Genomic DNA, 22,282 nt, shown 5'->3' with positions numbered 1-22,282 from the left:
AATTTTCAAAATGCTGTAAAATTCACAAGCATGGTGAGATTATCAGGGAAAGGGTGTTCTTGGTTGTGCAAATTGGAGTCATTTTGTCCAGGTGTTCAAATACATCAGCTACAGACTGCCCCTCCAATAAGGATTTTTATATTTTAATATTCAAATTGCTCTAAAATCCATCTGTATACAAAGATTGTTTTGAAAACTGGTATTCAACAGCAGAGCTGGAGTAGACTTTAGGAGAGGCGGGCAGAGAACACCATTGAGATGAATGGGTCAGTTCAAATCTCTCTGAGCTACTGGGCCAGGCTATATTCATCCCTATATTTTTATTCAGCTGAGAACATTCCATTGAGATGAATGGGGTATGTTACAACTCTGAAATCCTCCTAGGCTGAAAAGGCCTTTCCCCTTACATTAGCCTCCCTCCCCTCCCCAAGAGTGGAGTAGAGTCTGAAGCTCTCTTACCTTCCCCCTGCTGCCTTTGCAGGTAGCTCTGCTCCTCACAGTCCATCGGTTATCACATTCCCTCCTCCCCATGGCCCTCCAGTCCTACTGGGTTATGGAGGGCCCAGGAGGTGGGCAGAGCTGGGTCTGAGTTGTCGTGTGGTGTTCCCAGGGAAAGCCATCAATCCTCACTCCTCCTTCAGACACACACAACGCCCCTCAACCATGCCTCCCTCACTACCACCACTGCTTCAAAAAACAACATTCACTGCCCAAAACCTTCATTAATGCAGAGTTAAGGCTGGTCGTCAGTGACTTGTACCATTCTAGAATGTGAAATGCACCTCCACTTAAACCTCTGAAAACCAAGAAATAAAGAATTATGGAAAAACAAACTTAAATGTCTGAAAACCAGGAAATATGCAATTGTCACTCACTACACAACCTTAGCTCTGCATTAAATTTTTGAGAGTGCTATGTGCAGGATTCATCACATTATTATTAAGGGTCTCTCACTATTTCACTATATAGTCCTACATGAAGGCACTCAGACACCAGGAATGATGTGCATGGCATAAATGCATAGACAGACAAAATGAACTGTTAACTGAAAAGATTTTCAAGAACTGTGCATAAAAACCCTCTCAGGATGGGAGATATTTTGTAGTTTAGACAAGACTGAACTAAGGTCCTGATCCTGCAACTGGATCTGCTTGCATGATCAGGGACTAAGAGGTGAAGAGTAATTCAGGCAACAAGTCTCGGCTGATCTTCCAAAGTTTCCTTATGCTGTTGTGTCTCTGATTTTCTATGATGGTTTGAGTAAAGGACAAAGTGTTAGAATTTTAGCTATAGGTCGGCATTTCTTTACCAGATGCTAATGAAGATTATGACATATGGCCTAAAACTAGTCTTCCTTTCTCCTTTTGCATACATAAGCAATAATGGCTTGGCCATATGCAAGCTTGGAGGTTTTTCGTAGGTTTGTGACAATGTGGGAACTAGTTGATGGGCAAAAACTTGCCAGTTATACTAGCAAACAAACTTTAGTAGAAAGAAAAATATTAAAATTCTACCCTGGAGGAAAAATGACAATTTTCTAAGACATGCCCCAGATGAAAATTCACAATTTTTACAGGGAAAAAGAGATTATTGTTTCTAAAAAATAAATTGGGTTAGGAAAATAGCAAAACACAGAAGAGGAGGAATAACCTTGCACTATGTTCCAGTTTTGGCAAAATCAGTGAAAAATGATTAAGTTCTACTTAAAGCTACAGCCTGCCAGTCAGGGCTGGCCCACAACATTTTTTTTAACTGTTTCACCAGAAATGTAAATTACATTTTTTGCACAGATCCATTTCTCTCAGACAGTGATTAATATCAAAACTATAGGTCTGATTTTGCAAATCCTTCCTCATGCAAATAGACCTTATGAGAGCAGTCCTTAGGACTGTAGTCTCATTAATTTCAATGGCATTACTTACATGAATAGGGACTGCTGATGAGAGTAAGTCTTGCAGGGTTGTGACTGGACCCTGTATTGGATGTGACTTTGTTTTGAACCAAAGGCAAAGGTGTTCAGAAAGGAAACGGCTACTGTTGAGTTTTTCTTTTCATGGGAGTAATTTCAAACAACAGAAGGAGTGCTCAATCCTACACATATCACTTATGTGCAGTCAGAAAAAAAAAAAAAAAAAAACCTCATGCAGAAGGGTCATAAAAGTCCTAAAAGGTTACATGTTTCTGGAATAGTTGGACTCTTGCAGTTATTCAGAATTTATTTACTGAAACATTCAGGAGATCAACATGAGGCTGCTCATGGCTCAATAAAAAATGTTATGTAGTGAAATCGAAGTACATAGGAAGTAATTCTGCCAGGTGCTGAGCTCCTGCTAAGTGTCCTCTATTCCCCGGGGTTTCAGAGTTGAGAGCATTCAGCTCTTACAGGCGGTGCTCAGTACACTGCAGTCAGGCCCTTAGGGAAAAGCAATAAACTCCAGTAGTTTTGACCAAACACCTTGGACTCGTTTCCTGATTTATTTTTTGTCATACAAATATGACACAATTGAAAATGAACACACAACTTTTATGGAGTTTTGTTCCAACCAAGGCTCTACTTAAAGCTACAGCCTGCCAGTCAGGGCCGGCCCACAACATTTTGGCACCTGAGGCGGGGAGCTCAAATGACGCCCCCATGACCCCTCGCTTGGGCCAAAACTTTGAAAAATCTGATGAATTCCTGGGAAATTTTAAACAACTTAAAAACTGAAATTGAAGAGGCTTATGTAGTGAACAGATTGAGTAGAATCATGTTTGCGATCACACAGCATTTACATTAGAACATTTCTGTACCTCTAATAGTCCACTATATGACTCTGTCCTTTGTTATGACAATTGCTCACATCTTGTATAATGATATAGTTTTAATTAAAAATACTGTATAGCTAAAGATTTTTAGGCTAGGGTTATCAATTTCCAACTTTAACAATTGTGCCAAGAAGAAATATGAACTAGAATACATCTTCTGGGAGAGCTATGAAAATCCCATCTGTGATTAAACAGATGTCACCTTTTTGGTGAAATATACTATCCCAATGAAGTTTGCACAATTTGAACTATCTTAGAGACCGTATAAAATATGGTGTCCAGTGTGGCAGTTGCTAGGGTCCACACCCATATAACATAACATAAACCATATGTCCCTGACGTGGACTTTAATATGCTTTTTCTGTTCTTTCCCTTTTTAACATGACTGAGTAAATCACAGAACATAAAATCTAGACTACTGATATTTTAGAACTACTTATTTTATTCCAGCCAGCTGCAGAATGTGAGCTAGCAGTGCATCTATCCTGCTTTTAGAACAGAAAATCCGTATCAGTGATATTTTTTTCTATTGCATTAGGAACAAATCCTGTCAAATGCTCCTCTCTTCAAATCAGTTTAAAGATGAAACTCGGTTATTTTAATATGATCAGCAAGAATTCATTGAGTGTTTCCTACAGATTTCCTGCACCTGTGCAATCAAGTTTTATGTCTCAGCTTGTGACCTCTGTTCCAGTATGATATATTTTCAAACTGAATCACATTCATAATACCACTAATACCAAAAGTACCCACCTCTTTCTGTTGACTGAAAGCTACCCTTTAATCAGCATCCTAAGATAAGAGGTGCACTTGGCTGACTTAGCAGCCATTAGTTTTCCTGTCTGGCAATCCTCTGTCCTGCTCTGTTCCTCCAAAAGAGTCATTGCTTAGGCACAAATGCAGTATCTTTTACTTGGTTTCAATAAGTATTTCTCCTCTAAGTCCTTCCTCACACAGGCATGACTTCTTGGACTTCCATCATTTCCTTTATCTTTGTAATACGCTATTTGTTCTAACCTCACCGTCTGTGGACTGTGTTGGCCACTAAAAGCATGTCTACACTGCATCTGGGAGAAAATCTCCAAGCCCAGGTCTATAGACTTGTTCTAGTAGGGCACATGCTAGTGCTCTAAAAATAGCCATGTAGACTGCTTTGACGTGGTGTGGGTTCTCAAGCCCACCCCTCACTTTCTCCAGGGCTTCAGAGCCCGAGCTCCAGTCTGTAGTGTGTACACATGCCCATTGGGTATGTCTACACTGCAATTGGGAGGTGTGTTTGAAGCACATGTAGACATATCTAGATCACAGCTAGCTTGACTACCAATAGCAGTGTAGCCGCAGCAGCATGGCCAATGGCATGAACTAGCCCCCTGAGTACAACTCTGCCCAGGGTCTTGAATATGTACTCTCACAGCTAGCCTATGCTGCTGCCCCTGCTGCCAAAGCTACAATGCTATTATGAGAGAAGCTAGCTTTGATTTAGTTGGATCAAAGCTAGCGTGGACATGTGCTGCAATCACACGTCTTAGTTGCAGTGTAGACACCGTAATAAGCCCCATTAGCCTGAGCTAAAGATTACCCTTTATCTTTCAGACATTTTCTGTCATCCTTTCTTGAGGAAAATTGTATGTAATCCCAGATAGTGATGAATTTCCGCTCATTTTGGTTCTGATTGCCTCTATCAGAGACTCTTGTATTAATGTCCTGAACCAAAACTAGAGACCCAAACACCACTGAACGTTGGTTAACTTCAGATCTAAATCCAAATCTGGACTTTGCAGCTGGCATCTCTTCATGTAATAATGGGCTAAACTTGGACCTAAGTAAGGAGAGAATTTGGCCCTAATTTAGGATTTGTGTGTGATTAATTTTTCCCCTCATCCCTACACAAACATATATTGCTGAAAATTTACCCTTTGTGCCTTCTAGATTAGTTTACACCAAAAATGAGGCCCCGCATTGTTTTCTCAGACAAATAAGGACTTTACTCAGTTCTGAATAAGGATGGCAGGATGAGGTCCTAGATTTGTTTCTGGGGTGGGGCTGGGGCTGGGGATGAGGAGTTTGGGGTATAGGAGGGTGCTCTGGGCTGGGACCGAGGGGGTTGGAGAGTGGGAGGGGGATCGGGGCTGAGGCAGGGGGTTGGAGCATGGGGAGAGGCTTAGGAGTGCAGGCTGAGGGCAGCGCTTACCTCAAGTGGCTCCCGGAAGTAGCGGCATGTCCCTTCTCTGGCTCCTACGTGGAGATGCGGCCAGGCAGCTCTGCACACTGCCCTGTCCACAGGCACTGCCCCTGTAGCTCCCATTGGAGCGCCGGAGGGGGCCATTGGAGTGGGTAGGAGTGGAGGGGGGCCATGTTGCTGCTTCTGGGAGCCGCATGGAACGACCCGTGACCCTGCTCCCCGGCTGAAGCACCAGAGGGGGCCATGCCGTGGCTTCCAGGAGCCACGTTGAGCAGCCCCCAACCCTGCTCCCCAGTTGGAGCACCGGAGCAGGGCCATGCTGTGGCTTCCAGGAGCCAGTTGGAGCAGCCCCCAACCCTGCTCCCCGGTTGGAGCACTGCAGCTGGTCAAGCCCCAGATTCCGCTCCCCAGCGGGACCTCGAGGGCTGGCTTAAAACGGCTGGTGGGTCGGATCCGAAAGTTTGGTGGAATGCCTCATAGGTGTAAAGGAATATTCATGCAGAGCCTTTTCAGAATCAGCCTCTGATTTAGCAACTGAAGCTCTATTAAATATTTGCTATAGTAACAAAAGTGTTAGCAGTCATTGTCAGACACAATATACTGCAGTGCTGCCATCTTCCAGATGGCCACTTTTGAATTCACTGAAACTATGATTAGTGAATGACTGTTACTTATATGTGAGACAGTAACTCACCTACTCAGGTTAGTTCTTTAAATTCTTGGAAGTGTTTCTAAGTTAGTGTTATTTGACATAAATTAAAGTGAACTATAAAACCAAGAATGTTCCAACTCAGTTTAGTTTAAATAGGCACCAGCCTACATGAAAGGAAACATGGGGCTGCCATCCACACAATCATTTTTACCATGTGATAGGACCCTTCTATTAGAAAGAGGTCACATGTAGCATAGAATTAGCCCTTGTCTAAACACAAAAGTTGTGCAGATTTAACTAAATCGGTTTGTGTGCCCTATATTGGTTTAGTTTACGAATACAGCTAAATGGATATAAGGCATTCTTAAACGCATTTGACAGTGTCCACTCAAAGGGATTGCACTGATTTAGTGAAATGGGTGTAATCCCCTTGTGTGGACACTCTTAAATTGGTTTAGAAAGTGCCCACCCAATTTCTAAACTGATGTAGATAAATTAGTGCAATTTTTGTGTGTAGTAAAGTCCTTATAAATTCTCTTTTGGTGAGTAGACATGAATTTTATTTAAAGGTCCCTCTCATATTGATGAAATACCATGTTGTTAGACCTATATTAGAATACATGGTTGAGATGATTGAGTTTTGCACTGTACTGGGGTGGGCAAACTTTTCAGAATTTGGAGCCATTCTTCAGGTGACCAACTCCCATGGCAGAATTGATATCTAAATTACAACAGAAATTAATTACGTATTTCCAAAAATCAGTACGTTTCATTGTACTAATAAATTGAAAACATTGGATCATCTTGCAGATATATAGGCCAGTGTGCTTCAAGGCCCACAGTCCTCAGACCGCAACCCTAAAATAGCAAGATTTGTCTGTAAAAAAAAAAAAGATCAACAGCTAAATATTTTCAGGGTAGAGACTGTCTGAATCATTAATTCCACATTCCCACAAATGAATCAGACTACACACACAGATACTTCTTATGAGCAAGCCAGAAAAGAGTGATCAGAAAATGTATATTGTATCTGTGTGCACTGTATATTTTGGGTAATACAGTGGTTTCACTAAGTATTCAAGACCTTATTCGCTAAAAATAAATGCATAGCTGGGTCACATTCTTGATACGAGATTTTGAGCACCAATGGTAATGTGGAATTTATGATGCATAAGGGGAAACACACTTTTGATGTGGTCACATACTAGCACAAGGGCTGAGCTCCTACAACTCTAGATACCACAGGGTTCTCACTCACTGTGGTTTTATGATGGGGTAATTCCATTTACTTCATTGGAATTGCTCTTGGTGTCCATCAGTATAAATGAAAAGAAAATCAGGCTTATATTGTATACAAAAAAAAAAAATAATCATACGCGTGTATTTATTTTTAATTCATCTGAACTCTTAATTTAAAAATACAAATTAAATTAGCCAACTTTTTCCATTTACACAGGAAGACCAAATAGGTGGCACAGAAGGAAACAGACTAGTCTGAGACTTGATTCTGATTGTAGACTTGCTCGTGGATAGTACCAGAAATTCGAATAATCTGTGTGTCTGATGGGTTAACAGAAGTGTCTGCTCAAAACTATTGCTGCAGTAGGACACTGCTGTCCTCCCAAAAGACAACATGTGTTAATCAGATATACGATACTACTGAACTATATGAGATTTGTGACTGCATCAGTCAGCAATGGGGTACAAGTAGGGCAAGTAATTACTTCTTTTTTATGTATTGTCAGGTATATCGTTAATAGGGGTAGCATTTTCAAAAGCACTCAATGTTGGCCTAACTCTGCTGCCATTGAAGTAAATGACTCTTGTACAGGAGTCCATCCAGGCACCTGAAGAAGCGGGTTTTTTACCCATGAAAGCTTATACCCAAATGAATCTGTTAGTCTTTAAGGTGCCACCAGACTCCTCATTGCTTTTGTGGATACAGACTAACACGGCTACCCCTCTGATACTTGATACTGTTATGTAAGTTCATCATGGTGTACTTTATTTACTGTGTCTTATGCAGCTTCATGTCCCATCACCATAAGACTTTTACCAAGCTTCAGCCTACCTCCTTGGCACAGGAGATGAGAGGTCTCACCTCTCTGAGATCCTGGTCTCCTTTGCCCTTCCTTCCTGTCCCCCATTTAACAGTCCCCAGCTAGTAAGCTGAATCCCCTTGTTAACTGGTTAATCACCCAGTCCTAATCAATTGTCTCTAATTTGGCCCATGCAGGGAGTGGGATGGTTACAAAATACAGAGTGGTGAGCCTGTCCTAGACTACTCTCACTCTGTCACAGCTCCCAGTAGGAGCAGAGGTAGGTCAATGCTAAGCACTCAGATTGGAAGCAGACTTAGAAACAATTTTAGGCTAATGCTGAGAGCTTTTGAAAATCTCACCTCATCCTGTTTGGACCTTGCAGTTTCAGCTACACCGGGGCTAAAGCAACATTGGGAAAAATTATGAAAATGATCAGTGTAGAGAAGGTCAAGATTCGCCCACTAGGTGGCACCAAAGCTAAAGCTAATGCCCTGGACCTAGTTCACAAACCTTTGCTGCCTTCCTCCTGCGGATCTCCATTACATTCAGAACTGATCTTCATCTTCTTCATTTCCTTTCCCTCATGTGAGCATTCCAGCCACATCGTTTGATTTTTGAAAAACAAAAATTAAAATCACAGCCTGTAGGGTTGCAATTATCAAGGCTAGGATAAAGAGGGCTGGTGGAAATAGACATCCAGGAACTGGAGTTTGCCAGAGGTCCACATTATTTATTTATAGAAAGTGCTATAATTTCTTTTTTTTAAAAGTGGCAATCTTTAAATATTACAAAACCCAGACTATGAAGTATTTTGCACTAAAAATGGACCCAAATAAATTAGAGTCCCAAAAACTAGATCATCTACCAGATTCAGCACCTCTCACTGACATTATGAACTGAGATATCTCAGAGTTTCATTTTCCAGTTGTTAACTTGTTTAGTGTCTGCATAATTAACATTCCTTTTCTCTTGGAATGTATATAACCTGACTTGCTGGCACATGTCCGTATCAGAACAGGGCTGGGGCATTCATATTATTACTGGGGTTAATATTAGCATTTAGAAACATAAAATTGTAGGACTGGAAGGGACCTCGAGAGGTCATCTAGTCCAGTCCCCTGCACTCAAGGCAGGACTAAGTATTATTTTGAGCATCCCTAACAGGTGTTTGTCTAACCTGTTCTTAAAAATCTCCAATGACAGACATTCCACAACCTCCCTAGGCAATTTATTCCAGTGCTTAAATATCCTGGCAGTTAGGATATCCAACCTAAGCTGCCCTTGCTGCAATTTAAGTCCATTGCTTCTTGTCCTATCCTCAGAGGTTAATGAGATGGTACCTTTTGAGGCCATTAAGCACAGGCCTCAAAAGATACCATCTATTTGATTACTTTATACAGAGTGACAGCTTGTTAATAAATATTAGTTTGTATAGATGAATTATTTCCTTGGATAGTTAGCTTCACTCCTTGGCTTCTGCACAATGTATTTACATCTCATTTATCCAAAGCTTTTAAACATTAGCAAATTATATTTAATGGATGTGAAATGCTGACAGGAGAGTTTTGATAAAATATTAAAGTAATTATGGCTTTGTACGCTACACCTCTTACTGTAAATAAATAATTAGTAGCTACTCAGCAGTTTAATTAAAGAGAACAGGAAGTTTATCCATTCCTTTCTCTCACTTTCTACCACCTTTTCATAAGAGCTGCTACACAGCAAAGAAAAAAGGCAATTCTACAGAATCCTTTACAACGATGAAAGGGCAGTAGACTTGGGAGTCAGGAGACCTAGTTTCCATTCCCATTGTCAGTGGTTTGCTGTTTGACCTTGGGTGAGTCACTGCTCTGTGTTCATTTTCTCTTTCTGGTAAAAATATACAGCAGACCATTTAAATTGTGTAATATTAATAATATTTATATTTAGATAGCATTTTGGCTCAGTAGATCTCAAAGCGCTTTACAACAATAATGATACTTTCCCATTTTTTAAAGCACTTGTAGAGCTAGTTGTGAAAATTACTATATACAGTAAATGAAAAATATGATATGGCGGTTAGATCAATAAAATGATACAGGAATCCTTGTGTGAAATTCTGGCCCTATTAAAGTTATTGGGAATCTTGTCATTGCCTTCATTTGAGACAAGATCCCATCCTTGAGCTGTATTCTTGATTCTTCTATTGACTTGTTGTATAAACTCGAGAGATCACTTAACCTATATTTCCAATCTATAAAATACAAAGTGGGAACAATAAGTACCTCAAAAGATATTGTGAAGCTTGACCTTTGTAAAATGCTTTAAGATCCTCAGCTGAAAAGCACCAGGTGAGTCCAAGTTTTACAAGTAACCTAAAACTACTTTTCTATATTAACTTCAGTATTATTTGGGCTTTCTTAGTATGGGTGTTAGCCACTGAGCTTCTGTTCGTAGTAGCTAAGCTCTTAAAATAATAAAGGTGTTGCACTCACTCATGATCACACTGTAATTTCACAAAGGAACATAGCCTTCTTACTGTACAAACTGGTTTGCATGCTGACCTTGCAACACCTTTATCTGAAGGGACCGGCTCAGGTGCTGTACAGAGATATGTGCTAAACAAGACCTTCATTCAGAGCCTTTTCTTTTCAGTGGTTTCAAAGTTCACCGGTCCCATATTTGAAAAAATGAAAATGTAAACACATAAAGTTTCAGGCAAATGACTAAACTAGATAATGCAGTTGGGAAAAGTATCTTAAAAGATGAAAGTATTTTTCGCTTCACTAACTTGTTTTCCTAATTATTAAGAAGTCAGTAAAAAATGTGTTTAAAAACTTAGGGCCATATGCTTCCATGGCTTGTGCCCTGGAAAGTATAGTAACATGCTGTGAAGCCTGCCTCCAAGTTCTCTGCATAAACTAAAATCTCCTATGTAGTATTCTGACATACAAAATCGTGGACAATCTGGAAAAGATCTAACAACTTCAGAAAGAAGGCATAATCTGAAGAAGTCTTGGAGTGGGTGGGACAAATCCAGAGTGTTAGCTCTGGAAAAATAAAGAAAGGATCCTGTCTTGCTCCTCTAAAAGTAATTGTCAAATCTCCTATACACTTAAAAGATCATGCCCTAAATCACTGAAGAAATCTGATAAGTTAATGCTGCTTTGACTTAACTTGCTGTTAGCAAAAATCTTGCACCTTGGTGTGGCCAAAGATAAATGTTTCTGAGGGTGTCTAAGCATATAGAGACCATCTGTAAATGGTGTGTGAAGTGAGGGGAAAGAAACTGATCGCAGACAGCAAGGGATTTAGAAAAGTTTGCTGTATGTTTTCATATGGCATGGCCCCTTGCTGCAGTTTCTGCCCAACAGCTCCTGTAGTAGAGCCCTGCTACATAGCATCCCCAAAAGTTTAGCTATGGGTTTTTAATCTTTTTAGTAGATGTTTCTGGCGCCACCCACTGCTGGTTATTACTAACATTGTTTCTACCTGACTTGATGGCACAATACCTATTTAGTAACACAGCTCAGTTTGATAGTCATGTTCTGGGAATTTTAGCCCTTTTTGCACCTTTTTATTACAAGTAGGAGCATGTAGCTCAAAAAGTTGCTGTATCTTCAAATTCTCTAGGACAACTCTGTTTCCCCTGAAAAGCAATAGGAGGAGGAAAAAACCTGAGCGTCTCCTCTCATAGTTTCTTCTGCAGCATCCAGAGCAAGTGGACGGGATTGCAGAGTGAGGTGAAAGAAGTGGCTTGCAAGCTCTGTGGATCCTGAGAACACACACAGACAGAACACATACATGCCCCCACCATCCATGTGATTAATCAGACTTTTTTTATTGTAGGGCCTCCATGGCAGGAATAAGATGGCCAACTTTCTAATTTGTGAAAACCAGACACTGAGTGCCAGAAGCTCCCCTACCCTCTGCCCCACCTTTTCCCCCAATGCCTCACCCCTGCTCCACCTCTTCCCTCGAGGACTCCCCACTCCTCTTCCCCTACCCACCTCTCATCATTTGCTGCTCTCTCCACCTCCTTCCCCCTGCCAGCTGAGCGGTAGAGGGGTGACTGGGGCAGGATCAGGGAGGGAGAGCTGCGTGGAGGTGTGTGACTGGGGCAGGACAGGGGAGGGAGTGCCACGCTTTGGGGGTGAAGGGATGACTGGGGCAGCACACCAGAGGTGGGGCACAAAGGAGGCTAAGAAGGTGACCCTGGCAGTGAGCCCAGCCACCGGTATTGATCCTCAAACGTCCTGCCCTTCAAGGATCCCTCCCCCAGGTGCCAGCCACCGGCACCTCTTTCTAGCAGAACAAGGAAGTTCCTGAGTGCTCCTCCAGCTCCAGCAGCAGCTGCTCTTCCTGCTCTCCCAGCAGCAAAACGGAAGCCAATTGTGATTGGTTACTGAGGTAACTGGACTTTTGGTGTCCGGTCAGTAGTTCGGACTGGACACTGTCAGGTCCCCTTTTCGACCGGACGTTCCGGTCGAAAACCGGACACCTGGCAACCCTAGGCAGGAGGGGTCTTTTGTGAGCCTTGCTGCCATTGTGAGCCTTGCTGCCATTGGTTGTACCTACCATTCATCTTGTAGGCTGGGGTAGAAGCCATGGAAAAGAAATAATGAGCATTCTCTTTTGCTGGGATAGCCAGTAGAAGTAAATTGAGTTAGGATAGAAGCATGCCACAAAGTGATTCTTTCTTGGCTCCTGACTCACCCTTCTTCACCACGCCCAGATCTACAGAGTCCCAGTTGTGTAGATTTGAATTTCAGAGGGCCATAAGAGGGAAGGAAGCAAGCAGCACATCTGCTGCTCCCCCTTCTCCTTCTGCAACATTCTCCCAAGTTGCACCCACTTTAGCTTCCCTCCATGGCAGTAAGATCAGCTTAATGTGGTGTTTTGGGAAATTATACACGTCATTCTGCAAGTATTCAAATGTCAAGGAGATTTTATTTTTATCAGAAGGATGCATGTTGGAGCCTGAACCCTTCTTTTTTTATTATTTTTTTAAATTGGAACATTTGAGGCTAAAGCTGAGAAGTTTCCTCTCTGACTCCAGTATAGAAATGAAGTGCACATCTTGAGTATTCCATTACTTGGATGTCAAAATCGTTAATTACAGCACTCTGATGCATTTTACCATTTGAAAGAATTAATTAAAACACACTTGCTATTGCCAAGGGCTGGAAACATGTAAATAGAAATGAGATCATATCTTCATGGTGGTCAGGGTTTCTCTTTGTATGCTGTGTAGCCTCAGAAAGTGCTGTGTGATCCTGCACTGTGCCAGGCTGTATCTCCTTAAATTATGTGTCTATCTACAGAAAGACAGATATTCTGGGCCAAATTCTTACCTGAGTTACACTCTGTCAACCCCACTGAAATGAATGGGAATTGTGCATGCTTCTCTAAGTACAGAGTTTGACCGTATGTGTTCTTTATAGCTTACATATAAAATATGCTGTTCCAAACCAATTAGATAATTTCTGTGTTGGTAGTTTTTGAAAAATAAACTGAGCTGTGTAGTTAGTTCAGTCTGACATAATTGCAGACATGGCAGCATGTTCCATATTCTCATTGCCTGCACGTTGTAAAGCTCTTGTTTTGTTAGTCAAAGTATAGTGTAGTTACAAAGACTAAAGGCTTGATCCTGTGTAATATTTTGGACACTCAGCGCTCCATAAACATGTAATAATAATTATAGTGAAGATTTGTGTTTCATTTTTGCTACAGATGGGATACCCTTATAATCCACTCTTTAATATGCTATTCTCAAATGAAGTCAGCCCCCAGCTCATGAAGAGAAATCTCTTAGTTTTAATATAGCAATGACACAGAATAGTTTTTCTCTCTGCATTTAAAATACATTTTCAAATTACAGTCTGAGGTTAGTTATTTAATCTAAAAATCACCTATATAATTTTGGGGCCCAATCCTGCATTTTCCTCTGCGTCCAGAACTCTCACTAAAGTAACTAGGCATCTGGGTGCACAAGGAGTGAAGGATTGAGCCCTTGTCTAAAAAAAAATATTAATTACACTACAATGACTTGTATGTTGTATTACTTACCTCATTATAATTCACTATCTCTGGGGAGTTAATTACCCCCCAGGTAAATGGAATTCTGGTGCTATTAAGTCCCTTAAAGTTGATGGACACATAGCCAGGCCTTCTGCTGAAACCCACTAATCAAATATATGTATATGACTCACCATAGAAACATCTCAACCAATGGCACCAGCATATTGAACTAATCCGTCATGTTCTGGCACATGCACAAAGTATAGCAACAAAAATGACAGCATGGTAACTGCTGCTGCACAAAAGCAAAATTAGAAACATATTATTTACAAAACCATATATAAAATATACGAGATAAAGATATCCCACGAAAAATGCAGAAAAAAAACAAATTTATTGTATATTATAGTAATAGTACTTCTATAATGTTTTCCTCTTTAAAATGCTGTACAAGCATTAATTAATGGCTTTAGCCCCAATTCTTCAATGAGCTCAGTGCAGGCCCATGCCTGTGCCACATGGTGCTCCATTACAGTAAAAGGGTCTCTGCCTGGTACAGAGATCTGCCCACATTGATCTGCCCTCATTGACTTCACAGGGGCTCCACACAGACATGAGTCCATCCACATGTGGCTCATTGCAGGGCCCTTATATTTGATCTGATCATCCATGGTGTGAAATCCTGGCCCCACTGAAGTCAATGGGAATTTTGCCATTGACTTCATTGGGGCCCAGGATTTCATCCATGGGTTTTTGTCTCCTAAACCAGTGGTTATCAATCAGAGGCATGCTCACACAGAGGTCTTCCTGGGGGTACATCAACTCATCTAGATATTGCCTAGTTTTACAACAAGCTACTCTACACTAGCGAAGTCAGTACAAACTCAAATTTAATACAGACAATGATTTGTTTATACCACTCTATATACTATACACTGAAATGTAAGTACAATATTTATATTCCAATTGATTTATTTTATAATTATGTGGTAAAAATGAGAAAGTCAGCAATTTTCAGTCATCGTGTGCTGTGACACTTTTGTATTTTTATGTCTGATTTTTGTAAGCAAGTAGTTTTTAAGTGAGGTGAAACTTGGGGGTATGCAAGACCAATCAGACTCCTGAAAGGAGCATAGTTGTCTGGAAAGGTTGAGAGCCACTGTCCTAAACCATGAGGACTGAGGTCATGTTACATTTATTTAGTTTTAAGAGAGCAGTTTCCATCTCTCTCACACACACATATACATCTAAGCACATATTTTATTCACATATAAATAGCTATTTGGGGACCTAATCCTACATTCTTTGCAAACCCTAAGCTCCCATTGGCTACAGTGGGAATTTGTGGTGTACAGGGAATACAGGATGGGGCCTTTATATCTAAAATTATTTGTAAAACCAACAGTAACAAATCAAATGCTCAAGGATTTCTATTATCTCTTTATTGTGTGTTGTTAAATTACCTCATTACTACTAAACTTTTAAGCATATTCGACTTGCTTTGCATAGACTAATAATGCTTGTTAGCAAATGTCCATCTCACCATAGGCAGGGCCGGTCCGGTGCAAGGAAGTTTCACGCCCTAGGCGAAACTTCCACCTTGCGCGCCACCCCCCCCCCCAGCCCTGAGGTGCCCTCCCCCGCAGCAGCTCCCAACCCCAGCTCACCTCTGCTCCGCCTCCTCCCCAAGCATGCCGCCCCCGCTCTAATTCTCCTCCCCTCCCAGGCTTGCGGCGCCAAACAGCTGATTGGCGCCGCAAGCCTGGGAGGCGGGAGAAGTGGAGCGGCCGCTGTGCTGGGAGAGGTAGTCTGAGCCACATGTATCAGCGCGCTGCCGGCAGCCCAGCCCAGGAACGCTGTAAAAAAAAAATTGGGGGCACCGCTTTTTGGCGCCCCCAAATCTTGGCGCCGTAGGCAACCGCCTAGTTTGCCTTAATGGTAGCACCGGCCCTGACCATAGGATAAGGATTTTAGGAACATAATTTTTAGAATAGTTTTAAAAACAACACACACAGGATAAATATACTTAAGGCTGTCTTCTTCCACACCGCTTGTTTATTATTTTAAAGATATTTCATTTAAAACACCTAAAGGAGAACTTCCTTTGTGCCAAACCTGCTAATATTAGTTAATGTAAATAGTATCACCCCCTCTCCACTTCTGCATTCCCCATTTCCCCTGGCCTCTTGCTTTTTGTCCTTCCAGATCCGACATTGTAAGCTACAGGGAGAAGCTGACTCTTTTCCCAGGAAATTATGTCCAGCGGGTGGGTGGGTGGATGTGTGTGTGTTAATTACAGGATCATTACTTTATGGGAACCTTCCAGTTCTGCTCTCTGTGTTTTACTGGTTGGGTGGTTTGTTTGCTTAAAGTGCAGCTCTGATTACAGTAAAAGGGGAGGGGAGGACTAAAACATGATGATTTGTTCAGTATGTGACCGAAAACGGAGTCTTTCCGTGCATACTTCTCTCCCTGTCTGTCTCCAGAACAAAGTGACCCTTCAGTCAGCCCCCGTGGGGCTTTCAGCCGCACAGAGAGTACAGAATCCGAGCTATACAAACAAACAGGAGCGTTCTCTCTCTCCCTGTTTCACTCACACACACTCAGGGTGGGAGAAAGGGAGGGAGGGAGGAGTCTGGATTCCTGGTACAGAGAGGTGCGGAGCCGATCCCTTGCCTCTTCATAGCTCCTCCCCGAGTCGTGCAGCTGCCTGGCAAGTGCTTTCAGGAAGCAATATTTAAACAGCTACAGTGTAACATGTGAGAAGCAGCGGGATCTGGAGGGCCGTGGCGCTGCGGCTCCTGAGAGCGGAATGGGTGGTTTGTCACGTACAGATCGGCAGGCGGGAAGGCTCTGAGAGCCAGATGAGCTTCACACGCTGCAGAGAGCAAGCGGAAGAAGGCGGCTGTCGCTCTCTCCACAGCCCCAGCTCAGCTGAGCCCCGGCAGCCAAGTGAATCGACTCCGCTGCTGACAAAAGCCAAGGCAGTCTCTCCCGCTTCATCTCCCTGCCTCTCACCCCGGGCGCTGCTGCTGGCTGTCGGGTAAGCCACAGAGCAACTTCAGGGCTGTGCTGTGACAGCAGAGTCCGGTATTGTGAAAACAATCGATCGGAGGGAAAGTAAATGTCTGATTGAAACAGGCGGACAGTAGAAGCCTTGTCACCAGCCTACGAGTCTTGTTTTAAAAGTGCCTTGAAATGAATCCCGAATGCTGGAGCCTCCCTCTCACTGAGCGCGGGGTTGGCCGCTCCGGGCGTGTTTGCGAGAGGGTGACAAAAGCGGTGTGGTTGGCAGGTCAAAGCTTGGTGAAGATCTGCACTTTGTGTTGCTGCTGAGTGTGTTGCTCGCTGCCTGGGAGGCGCAGCCCCGGGGGAGGCAGAAAGTCCCCAGGTGACCAGTCCAACCGTGTCTTTGGCTGGTTTGTTTGTTAGGGCGGCTGGGGAGTTGGTTCCCCAGCAAAGCGAAGGGCAGTAGGTTTCCTTGATGGCCGTTCCTAATTGTCAGGGGCTTAGTTTGCAACCCATGAGACCTGTCTCTGTGCCGATACATGGCACGCAAGGTCTCAACGCAGAGCTACTGGAGTTCAACATGATTTCAAAATAAGATTGGTCATTTTGTGATGTCAGAGAGGTGCCTAAATATAGATCTCTCCAGATTATGATGCTTATTATTCCCATTGGTTTCTGTTTTTATAGACATGTCGAAGAACTCAATTCTATAATATAAAATAAACGGTTCTTTTAAAAATCTAGCACAGACGCAGAAAGTAGTCGAGTAAGCAGTAGCAGTATTGAAATAGCATTAAAGATATAGCTGAAAATGTCTTTAAGTCCCCCAGTTGTTCCCTGGCAGCATAAGGCTCCTGAACCACTTACATACCACACAGGCTGCGAAACTTGGGTGTAGCAGAATGCAACGTCCATAACTCTGGATGCTCTTGTATTGGAGGGTTTAAACCTAAGTCAGATGGCCCTTGGAAGTTATTTGAAGCTTTAAGGTGTTATTTTATGGTTCAAGTGGAGAACTGATTGATAGTGACTGTGGAAGAGTAAAAATGTGTTCCAGCTGAACTTGTGTTCTAGTTGGCAGACTGGTAAAGTGACCTTTCAAAGTAACCCTAAGAATCTAAAATCAGAGGACACAACAGCATTTGCCTATTTTTATTTTATTTTTCCTGACCTGAGAATACTACACTCAATTTAATGTGAAATGTTTGTCAATAAATACTTTATTGTAAAAGTATGCAACCAAAACTAGATCATTTTGTAGAACAGACCTTCAGCATGAAAACAATAATTGGATCGTATCTGGGTTTTCAGGGGTTTTACTTCAGAATAATCAGTGACTCCCATTTGAATGCATATTTTCAGTAAATCATAATTTTTGATGTACTAAACAGTACAATTTTAGGCTACATGTGATGAGTTTGAATAGTTTTTACTTAAATGTAATCAAATATCAAACTCTTGGCTAATAAATCTGTATTTTGTCTTCCAGTAACCCTCTAGAAATGTAATTATGTATTTGCATTTTGGAAACATTTGGTTTTTCCCTCTTGTAAATCATTCACATTTCCATTTTTTACAAATGTTTCCCTTATTCCTGAGAAAGTAACACACTCCTTGATGTCCTTTCCTGAGCAGTGCAGTTCTGGCTGGACAGCCCTGCAGTAGGCAAGTGAGCTTGTTGGTGTGTCACACAAGGGTGATTGAGTGCAGTATGTATGTGTGAGTCAGACTGTGAGAGAGTATATGGGCATGTGGGACTGTGTGAAGCTGTATCTGGGCATAAAATGGGAGTGTCTAGGCATGTATGAAACTGTGGTGTGTAAGTATTTGCAGTACTGCTTAAAGACTAAGTGTGAAATCCTGGCCCGTATTGAAGTTAATGGGAGCTTTGCCATTGACTTTAATGAGGTCATGATTTCAACCGTAGCATTAAAACTGTGTGTATGGGGGCTTATGAGACTGTATGAGAGAATGTATCTGCATGGAGTGAGAATACCTGTGTCAGAGAGAGAGAGAGAGAGAGAGAAAATGTGTGTGTTAAAAATGGTGGGGACATATTACATTGTATGTATGAGGGTGTGAATCTCTGGATGGGGGTGTGTGTGTGTGTGTAATATGAAACCGAGAGAAAGAAGGAACAGGCCAATGCTTACTTCTATACAATATGATGACCCAAAGCCCTGTTTAGTAATATGCATTAGGATGGGAAGAAGGACATCAGTTTTCCCTGCCCTCTCCACGGTCTGTGGGCATGTCTGAGTGTGTCTCTGAGACTGTGTGTGAGAAGACTGCAAGTGTATGGTTGGGATTAATTAGTCTGAGTTTAGTTGGTTTCATGCTTTACAAGCCTGGGGGCTACCCACAGACACAGAAAGAGGAGGAGTTTGCTGTTGCCGGCCTGAACTCCTCTCCAGGAGTGATCTTGTTTGTGTCAACCTTGAGCAATTAGAGATTAACTGTCTCTTGTTTTCCCTTCTGCCCTAGGTTGGCTCTTGTGAGGCTCTGGGAGTTTGAAAGTGATTTGGAAAGAGCAGAGTCTGTGTCGGATGGATGCTGAACTGGAGCCAGCCTGTGTTGTGCAGCAGGCCCACTGTCCAGGGATGAAGTGCCCTCCTTCAGAAGACTTTCCCCCCCAGATAGGGCTGTCTGATAAGATCCCACCAGTAAAGCCTTGCTTCAAGAAGAAGCAGCAAGTGCAGAAGAGGCTGGACACAGAAACTCTCAGGGCTTTGCGGCCAATCTTCACTAGTTTGCTGGGAGCTGGGAGCCTGGATGGGGTCTTTGTGCACAGAGGCCAAAATGGAGGTCATAGCAATTTATGTGAACCCGTTGTGAAAAAGGCCCTCGGACTCAGTGCCCCCTGTCCCCAGCCGGGCAGCAATGTGGCTGTGCTGATGCCAGGAGCTTCAGATGTGCAAGGTCAAATGCCAGAGACTCATCCCCCCGCTGGTCACCCTGAGCAGGAGATTCAGTCTGGAGTTCAGGGCTTCCCATCAGAAACCAATCCTGGGACTGCTGCTGATTCCACTAATGAATCATTCCAGCATCACCCCTTTCACTCAGTCTCAAGCGATGCTGCAGCCTGTCCAGTGTGCCCAGACAAGATACTGGAAGGCTACACATCTGGATTATTCCAGGAGAATAGCTGCTTGATGCAGTACAATTTGAACCCAAATGATGCATTCAATGCTGGGCTCTTCCAGGACAAAAGTGAGGAGGCTTCACTTGATCTTGTGTTCGAACTTTTGAACCAGCTGCAATATCACACCCACCAGGAGGATGGGATAGAGATCTGTGTGGATTTTCTGCAGGGCAATTGTATTTATGGCAGTGACTGTCCCAAACATCATACTGTGTTGCCATATCACTGGCAGATCAGGAGGACTGCTACTCAGACCTGGCAAAGTGTGACCAATGACTCTCAAGAGCATCTGGAAAGACTCTACTGCAACCCAGACAATGACAGGATCAAAGTGAAGTACCGGTAGGTAATTGCATTCACTTACTAGCAAAGCCAAGTGCATGCAGCTAAACAGCAATTAAGGAAAATAAAAGTCAATGCTGTTTCCCATACATCTGGGGAACAGACTGTTTTTTTTGTTTGTTTGTTTGTTTTTTTCAGATATTAAAATATACCAGTATTTGCTGAAATGTATGGTAATATTGCCTGTAGTCTCCCTGTACTGAGCTAGTTGGGTCCTGTGCAGAGTACCATTTTTTGTCATTTATATGCTGAGTGTTAAAGTTCAAACACTAGTAATATTCCACTCTCCTCCAGAGACACACCACTACCAAGCCCCTTAAATTATTCCTTCCTCTCCAAATACACTCCTGTTTTCTCTGTATCTGACTTTTAGACTGTGAATTTTTCAGGGAAGGGACTGTCTTGGTCTTTTATAGCATGCAGCACCTTGTTGTTTATCACTGGGCTAACATTGACAATACCTGGGAACAGCATATGTTTAAGGGAATTTTAGGTTGCGAGAAAAAGAATGGTGATAATCTACTTATTCAAGATCTGTCTCTAATCCCAAATTCAGTCCACAGTACTGGAACATCTGAATACCTCTGCTAATATGATCAAGGTGATACTTATCAGACTTGAATGAAACAGCCACCTGACATGAATGGGGTCATTTCATACCTCTCCTAGGGTCCATAGCCCATTGAAGTCAATAGAAGTGCCCATTGAAGTTATTGGCAATACTCCCTTTTTAGTCAATAGGCACTGACCAAATCTAAGAATTTAATTTTATGCCTGTTCGCAGGCTGAGTAAGACTGACACACATGATTTACATCTAGAAGGTTTGAAAATGAAAGCTTACATTATATAGTAACTGATATGGTCAACAGAGAATGTTGGAATAGCTTGTATTGTTCAACCCTGGCTCATCAACTCCTGAATTCAAATTTGTCTCTGCATTAGAAACTACTCACTTCTGGCTATTTAAAGAGGACAACAGAATGACTGAAAGCACTACTGCATTATTTCTGTCTGAATCACTTATAATGCTCAGTTAATGTGAATCCAGGTTAACCACATACATTCCACATACATTTTTCATTAGTACATTCCAAGCAACTTTTCAAATTAAACAATTGGTCTGTTCGATTTAGGAATGGTGTAAATTTCACCAGCGTAGAATGTTTGGTGATAACTTAGCTATTTGAACATGAATATTCTTATTCAAAACTTTTAAAAGTGCTATTCTCCAACTTTAGGAATTTTCACCTAGGAATATCATACTGCATATTAGAAGTCCTACTTTCCTCTATAGACAGTTTATTGTTCTCTGAAAATCAAAGACGAGGATAAATATTTTTCAGATTCAGTTCTCACTTTGGGCTTGATCCCACTCCCAGTGAAGTCAGTGGCAAAATTCCCATTTACTTCTATATTGCAGGATCAGGACACAGGCTCTTAGAAATAAGTGATGGAAAAGATCTATTAGATCATCAAGTCTGTACCCCTATAAATGCAAGATATAGGCCAGTTCTACACTAAAAAGTTAAGTTGACCCAACTACATCACTCAGGGTTGTGAAAAATCCACCCCCCTGAGCAGTGTATTAAGCTGACTTAACCCCCAGTGTACACAGTGCTATGTTGACGGAAGAATTGTTCTGCGACCTAACTACTACTTCTCAGGGAGCTTGATTACCTGTGCCAAAGGGAGAACAGTGAGTGCCTATGCCGAAATGCTATAGCAGCACAGCTGCGTAGCGTTTCAAGTATAGACACCTTTCCAATGGAGGACTGAGATATGGAAATGAAACTATACTTGTATGAGTCCTTCTACTGGAAAGTAAGTCTGCTGCATTAAATATTTCCCTCTCCTGCCTCAAATGAAGGCCATTGTAGAGAACTCATAAATGCAAAGCTCAATGTGTTGGAGATATGCTGAAGGAAATCTGTTACGTAGTGTAGTTTCTCAGATCTTTTCTTATTTTCCTATTGCTATCTTTTGTGCCCTGCCTCAGAAGCCTGCAGTGCCACTTATTCTGATGATAGTGTGTGGAACTACCCTTTTGTCCACATACATAGAATAAACCTTGAGTTTAGTCTCTAGTATCTGCATCTCTGTGAGGTTT

The 22,282-nt window shown here is 42.1% G+C and overlaps 1 protein-coding gene across 4 annotated transcripts in view; it reads left to right on the top strand.

The window, feature by feature from the left end:
- The window catches only part of TIPARP (TCDD inducible poly(ADP-ribose) polymerase), a 69,371-nt gene that overhangs the window by 17,572 nt on the left and 29,517 nt on the right, over positions 1-22,282 (top strand). Inside the window, exons 1-2 of one of the 4 annotated variants that reach the window (XM_005286976.5) lie at positions 16,217-16,724; positions 19,175-20,174. In XM_005286976.5, coding sequence (XP_005287033.2) covers positions 19,237-20,174 — 938 coding nt within the window. In that variant the 5' untranslated portion in view covers positions 16,217-16,724; positions 19,175-19,236. Of the gene's footprint in view, positions 1-16,216; positions 17,073-19,174; positions 20,175-22,282 lie in introns of those variants that run through there. The other 3 variants (XM_065557855.1, XM_042853680.2, XM_024102520.3) reach the window with 3 other exon arrangements.

The sequence above is a fragment of the Chrysemys picta genome, chromosome 9 (assembly GCF_011386835.1).
Source record: "Chrysemys picta bellii isolate R12L10 chromosome 9, ASM1138683v2, whole genome shotgun sequence".
Taxonomy (NCBI): domain Eukaryota; kingdom Metazoa; phylum Chordata; order Testudines; family Emydidae; genus Chrysemys; species Chrysemys picta.
The sequence above is the reverse complement of the archived record's forward strand: the minus strand, read 5'-3'. Positions and strand labels throughout refer to the sequence as shown.